The 8,483-nt window shown below is 38.7% G+C and overlaps 1 protein-coding gene and 1 pseudogene across 1 annotated transcript in view; both read left to right on the top strand.

Annotated features, from left to right (window-relative positions):
• Positions 1 to 8,483, top strand: part of LOC103519130 (ras GTPase-activating-like protein IQGAP1) — a gene marked incomplete at its 3' end in the record, with an annotated part of 40,854 nt that overhangs the window by 1,917 nt on the left and 30,454 nt on the right. The window contains exons 2-3 of the mRNA XM_026830731.1: positions 4,003 to 4,237; positions 7,320 to 7,451. Coding sequence (XP_026686532.1) covers positions 4,003 to 4,237; positions 7,320 to 7,451 — 367 coding nt within the window. The remainder of the gene's footprint in view (positions 1 to 4,002; positions 4,238 to 7,319; positions 7,452 to 8,483) is intronic.
• LOC113471513 lies at positions 7,174 to 7,279 on the top strand (annotated as a pseudogene).

Below are 8,483 nucleotides of genomic sequence, written 5' to 3'. Positions count from 1 at the left end.
AAAAAAAGTATGCAACCTTGAAGGAGCTACTTAAATTTTCTCGAAAAATTTCGCCTGCGGCGCTGTCATTTTGTGTTCTGTAGAAATGTATTGGGGGAAATAACTATACTCGTCTTTTACACGTATTTAATTACATAAAAAAACTGACACATGACAGGTTACATACTTACTGAAAGGTTCGCCCGCGGCCCTGAAGATTACACCTTTGACAAGTCTGCTTCTCTTACTATTGTAGACCAAAATCTTCAAAAAATTCGCCTGCGGCGCCAAATTTTGTGTTTTTGATAACCAGTTTTTTAAAATTAGAGACCAAAATTTTCGCCTGTGGCCATAAAAATTTCAATTTCGTTAATTCTGGTTTCTATAAACTGTAGCTCACCATTTCCAAAAATTTCGCCTGCGGCGCTGCTCATTTCCCCCTTTTTTGTGTTAACCTTCTTCCCCCCCAGGATATGTTGAATGTGTAGACTCTATAATGACAAACTTCAGGCTAATGCTTTTTTAAAAAAATTCTCCTGCGGAGCTGAAGATTAGGATTTCGATGAGACTGAATTTCTGAAGATTTTAGACCAAAATGTTCAAAAATTTCGCCTGCGGCGCTGTTATATTCTAAAAAAAATGCCAGTTCACTTATAATACCATAGCTCCTTAAGGAGTCCTTACCATAGCTCATGTCGCGTCGTGCCAAGTCAAGACGCCTCCTTAAAGAGTCCTCGGTTTCGGTACCACGGCCCCGCAGCCTCGTCTCAAGTTCTTCTATACTGGGTGGCTTCACGAACACGTACACGGCGCCCGCCATCGCGCCCCCCGCCCGCTTCACCTGTTGTACACCCTGTAAGAAGGGAAAAAATAAAATACAGTAGAACCTCGATTGTTTCAACCTCCATTATTTCTATATACAAACTTCATTTTGCAATAAAAACCAATATGTATACACTCGCGAGGAGGTCCCTGGAGAAGGTTTTCCGAGTGTCCTGCCGATGGTTTTTATTTCAAAATGAAGTTATTTTCAGATTTAGATAATAGAATAGTGTCTATACTGGATGGCTTCACGAACACGTACACGGCGCCCGCCATCGCGCCCCCCGCCCGCTTCACCTGTTGTACACCCTGTAAGGGAAAAAATTAAAGAACTGAAATACAGTAGAACCTCGATTATTTCAAGCTCCATTATTTCAACTCTCTATTATTTCAACCCCAAAATAGGCATTATTTTCTAGTTTTCAAAGGATTCGACAGGATATTCATTCCCTATTTTGTGCTTTTGTGCCTAAATTTTGCCCCCTTTTTCCATTGTCTTATATTTCAACTTTGGATTATTTCAACTACCCTTGGTCCCAATTAGTTGAAATAATCGAGGTTCTACTGTATGCAAAATACCTGTTTATGAACACGAGTTCCGGGAAAAAATTAAAGAACTGAAATACAGTAGAACCTCGATTATTTCAAGCTCCATTATTTCAACTCTCTATTATTTCAACCCCAAAATCGGCATTGTTTTCTAGCTTTCAAAGGATTCGACAGGGTATTCATTCCCTATTTTGTGCTTTTGTGCCTAAATTTTGCCCCCTTTTTCCATTGTCTTATATTTCAACTTTGGATCATTTCAACTACCCTCGGTCCCAATTAGTTGAAATAATCGAGGTTCTACTGTGTGCAAAATACCTGTTTATGAACACGAGTTCCTGAAAAGCAGGGCCGTATTTAAGGGGGGGGGTGTTTTTTTTAACATAGGCCAGGCTCCAAATTTTCAGATTCTGAACCACAGTAAAGGAGAAAAATGAAGCTTTTGTACAAATGGCTTGAGCGTGTAAACACTGTAAACCCACCTTGAGAAGAGTTCAGTAGGCCAGTTCCAAAAGGGGACAATTCTTTTTAGCGGTGCCAAAACTGGACATCTCGGAACTTTGAGATGAATATAACTAATGATGAAGCTCGAGGCGGGGGGCCGGCCCTGCTTGTGCCACGGATGGAGAAAGATAAAGTGAAAGAGGTTTACCTGTACTTCGATGTCCAGAACGCATGTCTTACCACTGTTGATTACAGCTTCCACTGCTGCTCGACTGAAAAAATTAATAAAAACGATCAAATCAATCCATCAAATCTCAAAATTCTTTTTATTAAAGCAGAGCTTTTTCACAACTTTTGTAGATATCACAACATTACTGAGTGCCTCCTTTGCAATCCATTTCCATGTCCATAAGTGAACAAATAAAAGTCGTTTCTTTGTCTTGTCATGTTATTACCAATCAAATATATAAGACCTTGTATAGACTGCGAGAGTAAAGGGATTTTTCAGTCCTATGGTGGTAGTATAAACAAGATATATTCTATTCTATTTACTCACTGCAGCAAAATAGGAGTTCATGTTATTACCAATCAAATATATAAGACCTTGTATAGACTGTGAGAGTAAAGGGATTTTTCAGTCCTATGCTGGTAGTATAAACAAGGTATATTCTACATGTTATTACCAATCAAATATATAAGACCTTGTATAGACTGTGAGAGTAAAGGGATTTTTCAGTCCTATGCTGGTAGTATAAACAAGATATATTCTATTCTATTTACTCACTGCAGCAAAATAGGAGTTTCCAAATAACTCAATAATCCTAACATCCAATGTTAACATTGTTTACCTACCATGCTGGCACCTGTCGCTATGCGCATTTATATTACAAGTACCTATTGTAAAGGTATGTCAAACTATGTTGAGGCAGTGTGGACACACCTAAAGGGAGTAAATACACCTGCTGTGGTGGTATGATCAAGGCACTCACCTCATTTTCAAGAGGCTGTTGGTTCAATCTCAGCTGGGTAAGGACTTTTGCACTCAACATTGTTTGATAATTTGACTACAATAAAGGTAGTAGCCTACTGCTGAGAAAGAGAGAAAAAGATGAGTTTGGGTGGGGGGTTCTGAGCCCCCTCAGCCCCGTAATACAGCCCTGTCTTGAGATGGATTTCATTTTTATTTACTTGAGAAGCAAAGACAGGAGTTAAATGTTTGTATTTAGCCCACTTTCTTTTCCAGGCTACCTAGTTTTAACTCCAATGGAGGACTTTAATTACTTCTTTGACTAAAACTTTGGGTGGGGGGTTCTGAGCCCCCTCAGCCCCGTAATACAGCCCTGTCTTGAGATGGATTTCATTTTTATTTACTTGAGAAGCAAAGGGAGGAGTTAAGTGTTTGTATTTAGCCCACTTTCTTTTCCAGGCTACCTAGTTCTAATTCCAATGGAGGACTTTAAATTACTCTTTTGACTTGTGCTCTAAAACTCACAAGTAAGGAAATAAGTAGGTACCTATAGAGCATTGGAAGTGAAATGGCAAGTGAGGTGTTTGTATTTTTGTCACCCCCAATTCCCTGCCCACCTACATAGAAGTCAGCAGAATATCTCATTCAATCATAATGAAAATTGGAAATAAGTGGAAGTGAAATGGCAAGTGAGGTGTTTCTATTTTTGTCACCCCCAATTCCCTGCCCACCTACATAGAAGTCAGCGGAATATCTCATTCAATCATAATGAAAATTATACTAATAATGATAAAAACCAATAGAAACCCACTTGACCATGTAGGACTTTAGGTATATGATGACATTCATTGTTACTGCCAAAAAACCAACTGTTCAATGTCTCACAGGCAGTATGTCTCACTTGCCTCGCATACTAAACAGTTCAGTACATGACAATATTAGACTGGTTGAACCAAGGTGTTCTTATACATATACAACAATTATACATACCATACATGTAAAATGTGTTCCCCAGAATATGTTGAAATATATAAGACCTTGGTTAGTCTGCAGGGGTAAAGATGCTCAGAATTCATGTCAATGTAAATTGCTACAAAAAGGAGCTTTCACAAATGAGCAGTGACCAGTGTTATTATAGGGTTAGGTAGAACACAAAAAAAAGAGTTTTCTTTTCCATTGTCATGGCTTCTGAATAATTACTGGCATATTCTAATACAAAAAGAAAAAAAAAAATCTTTTTTCAGATGGATCGAATCCTGTATCAAAGAGACCTTGCCCCCCAGCACAGAACTCGAGAGCAACCTACGAAATGGGATCGTGCTAGCCAAACTCGGTCACTATCTTGACCCGGAGATGGTTCCCGAGAGCAAGATCTATGATGCAGACTTTGCCGTGTACAACAGAGTGGGCCTGAGATTTCGGCATACGGATAACATTAACTATTTCATCAAAGCGGTCACCGCAACGGATCTACCTAAGGTGTTTTTATTATTATTTCATGCAACCTCCTTGGCCGAGTGGGTATCACACTAGGCTTGCATGCAGGAGGTCCGGGTTCTATTCCCGGTGGGACCGAGTTTTTTTTTTTGGCCCTGTGCTTAGAGTTCGAGGTGGACTTGGCCTCGTGAGGACATGTGAGTAGGTAGCTAATAATAATAGTGCTTATTTATACTGCTTGCTGTTGAGAGCCGCAGTCTCTAAAGTCATGATAACCATGATGTTAGCCAACCTCCGAAACGGAGACGGCACCTGAAAATCAAAGACAAGAGAACAACAGAAACTACAATAAAATCTCAAATACTGGATTTTTCTAAGTAAATCAGAATAAATTTTAATTTAATTTTAAGGTGCAGGTTGCTGAGAAAACTGAGATGCTGTCACATACACAGCTAACTGATGGAGAGGATTAAAAAAAAAAGGAGAAAATAGGTCAGACATGCCCAAAGAGCACAAATCCTGGAGGAAAGAGACTAGGTGAAGACAGGAACATGAAGGGAACTTAATGTTTCCAACATCCTTTTCTCATTTTCCCGTAGCTCAGATACTGCCTGGGGGAAAACAAAATTGCAATTTTTATTTAATAAATTAACTGAATGAGGTGGGGGGGGACACATGCATAAGTGTACCAAATACACAGGCAGTATTTTTACTTTCCCAGTATGACAAGTACATAAACAACGCAAATATTTGAGAAATGATTCAACACATTCTGTGACAAAATACTAGCTGACAATGTCCAAGGCAAGATGAACCATTACACTGGACACAGTAAACAAGTCAGTGTTCATAAAACACTTCTTCACTCTTGACACCCAACGGGAGAGAAAGCATTACTCGGAAAACTAGAAACACCAACGTGAAAGCAAAACTGAATGTAGAAATATTGCAGCTTCAAAACCATCACTTTAAAAAAGTGCCGCGTATGACAATTTACTTTCGAATGGTTGAAATTTTTCGTTAATTTGAAAAAAAGTAGATTACTGCTAGGGTTTTTTTATGGGTCCCATTTGAATGAACGTGATTTTAATGTTTAATCCCCTACCACCACTTACTTCTGAGCACCGTTCGAAGAAATGAAAACGACGTCCTTCACCAGTTTCTGGCTTCGATTCCAAGAGGATTAGTTCAATGGCCTTTTTTTTAAATTGTATTTCGATAAAATGGGAATTTCATGCCTTTTTTACTGATAAAAAAAGGTTTGAGATAAATAAAAATAAATTCATGGAATTTTTTTTTTTTACATGAACTTTTTGTTTACTTTCCGAACATCGCGAAATCTACATGCAGGATGCAGGCGGAGAGAAAGCATTACTCGGAAAACTAGAAACACCAACGTGAAAGCAAAACTGAATGTAGAAATATTGCAGCTTCAAAACCATCACTTTGAAAAAGTGCCGCGTATGACAATTTACTTTCGAATGGTTGAAATTTTTCGTTAATTTGAATAAAAAGTAGATTACTGCTAGGTTTTTTATGGGTCCCATTTAAATGAACGTGATTTTAATGTTTAATCCCCTACCACCACTTACTTCTGAGCACCGTTCGAAGAAATAAAAACGACGTCCTTCACCAGTTTCTGGCTTCGATTCCAAGAGGATTAGTTCAATGGCCTTTTTTTAAATTGTATTTCGATAAAATGGGAATTTCATGCCTTTTTTACTGATAAAAAAAGGTTTGAGATAAATAAAAATAGAAATAAATTCATGGAATTTTTTTTTTTTTACATGAACTTTTTGTTTACTCTCCGAACATCGCGAAATCTACATGCAGGATGCAAAAAAAAATGGAATTCACGTATCCTACCGGACCGGATACCGGAATCCGGATTACCGGATGCGGATATACAGGTACGGTAATCCAGCAATGTTCGTACGGTAATTCCAGCATTCCCGCAATGTACGATTGTTTTGTCACTGTCATCTGGCAACACTGATGACTGATAGCCGGCGCATGCGCAGTGAGCATTTTCGTCATCTGTTGAATTTTTTACCGGTTTTCTTCTTTTTAAATTTTTGAAGTTTCAAGTTTTCTGTTTTTTATGCTATTTAATTTATCTTTCATTTTTACATATTTGATTTTTATTTATTTATTTATTTATTATTATTATTATTATTATTTTTCATTCACAGGTGGAGTTCAGTGAGTCGGATATAGATACAATGAAGGATCGGCTGGACGAGTACAAGGTGCCGCTGCCCAGTTTCCAGAAGTTGAATGCTTTGATGTCGCCGTCACCACAGGAAGGGAAAATGGATAGCTTGAAATCCCTTAACGATGCCATACGAGAGAAAGTAAGTGTCTTGGTGATGTACCTAGTGGTCTTGACTCAAGGTGAAAAATGGATAGCTTGAAATCCCTTAACGATGCCATACGAGAGAAAGTAAGTGTCTTGGTGATGTAGTGGTCTTGACTCAAGGTGAAAATGGATAGCTTGAAATCCCTTAACGATGCCATACGAGAGAAAGTAAGTGTCTTGGTGATGTAGTGGTCTTGACTCAAGGTGAAAATACTAGTATAGCTCCGCTATACTGTAGTAACAGAAAGTAAAAAAATCGAGCCTAGAAAATAAGAAGAAGAAAAATAGATCACCAATAAATGAGGCCTGTTTAAACTGTTGGCATAATGGGACTTTTTAGTCTTAGCCGACAGTATAAATAAGGTATATTAAATAAAAAAAATAATTAAATAAATAAAAATAATAATAATAATGGTTAATGTAAGTAAAAACATCTTTCTTTTGTTCCTATACCTTTTGACTACTTTTGAGGAACAGTTTTCTTCTGTGTGATTTATTTCATTGAATTTCTTATTATAAAGCATACAATTTTCTTGACCCCGCCGGGAATCGAACCCGGGTCTCTCGCGTGCAAGGCGAGTGCAGTGACCACTACGCCATGGGAGCTGACCACTACGCCATCGCTTCTCGGCCTTTTGGCTAAGATCAAAGTGTAGTATCTGTTCTTATCAGCTTAATTTCATTGAATTTCTTATTATAAAGATAAATTTCCCCCATTAACCCTTGCTTGTCCCGCCACTCATTTAACCCTTGTCTGCCTCCTAGACATTTCTTCCGGAGACCGTTGACATCTACGAGTCAAAGAACATGCCGCGCCTGATCTACTGTATACACGCCCTGTCCCGACATCTGTTCCGTACAGGCCACGCCCCCCTCATTCAGGATCTGTTTGGCAAGGTAATTATTATCAATCTGGCCCAAAGGACCAATTTTTATGATTAATCCGGCCCAAAGGACTATTTTTTAAGGGCCAAAACCTGTGTTGGCAAAGTTATTATTAATATTCATCCAGCCCAAAGGACCAATTCCTGATTCATCTGTTCCGTACAGGCCACGCCCCCCTCATTCAGGATCTGTTTGGCAAGGTAATTATTATCAATCTGGCCCAAAGGACCAATTTTTCTGATTAATCCGGCCCAAAGGACTATTTTTTTTTTTTTTAGGGCCAAAACCTGTGTTGGCAAAGTTATTATTAATATTCATCTGGCCCAAAGGACCAATTCCTGATTAATCTGGCCCAAAGGACTATTTTTTGAAGAAAAAGAAAAATTCCGTTGGTCCTCATTTTTCCTGCTCTATGACTTTGAAACATCACCCAAGTAAGCGCAACTGATCTATTTGGTCCTTTGGGCCGGATTAATTAAAACTCACATAAATTGGTCCTTCGGGCCGGATTGAATAAAACGCACATAATTTGGTCCTTCGGGCCGGATTGAATAAAACGCACATAATTTGGTCCCTCGGGCCGGATTGAATAAAACGCACATAATTTGGTCCTTCGGGCCGGATTAAATAAAACTCAGAAATGGAGGAGTTGCAAATGGGTAAAAATTATGAATAAATGGTCGATTCCTATGTAAAAAGTTGGGAAAAATCCAAATCTGAGGTCAAAACTCCGAAAAATAACTGTAAACGATCGAAAATTCAATTTTTATTTTCCGTTCTAATGAAAGAGTTCAAAGATGTGTGACGTCAGACTTTACGCAAGCGTGCAAGCACGCTTGCGGAGGAGCAGAAAGAAATGCGCAGAAACGTATGCGCACAAACACATTAATACATTGCCTGCAAGGGAGCTTTGCTCGGGACATTTGATGTGACGTCATCGCCTACGGGAGCGTATGCCGTGACGTCAGAGTTCACGATCTACCGGCATTTTTTAATCGATTTATCTCGGTATCTAGTAGTCGTAGAAGAAAAAGAAAAATTCCG

The sequence above is a fragment of the Diaphorina citri genome, unplaced genomic scaffold (genome assembly GCF_000475195.1).
Source record: "Diaphorina citri unplaced genomic scaffold, Diaci psyllid genome assembly version 1.1 scaffold2551, whole genome shotgun sequence".
NCBI classification, from domain to species: domain Eukaryota; kingdom Metazoa; phylum Arthropoda; class Insecta; order Hemiptera; family Psyllidae; genus Diaphorina; species Diaphorina citri.
This window is presented reverse-complemented; position numbering and strand designations above follow the sequence as displayed.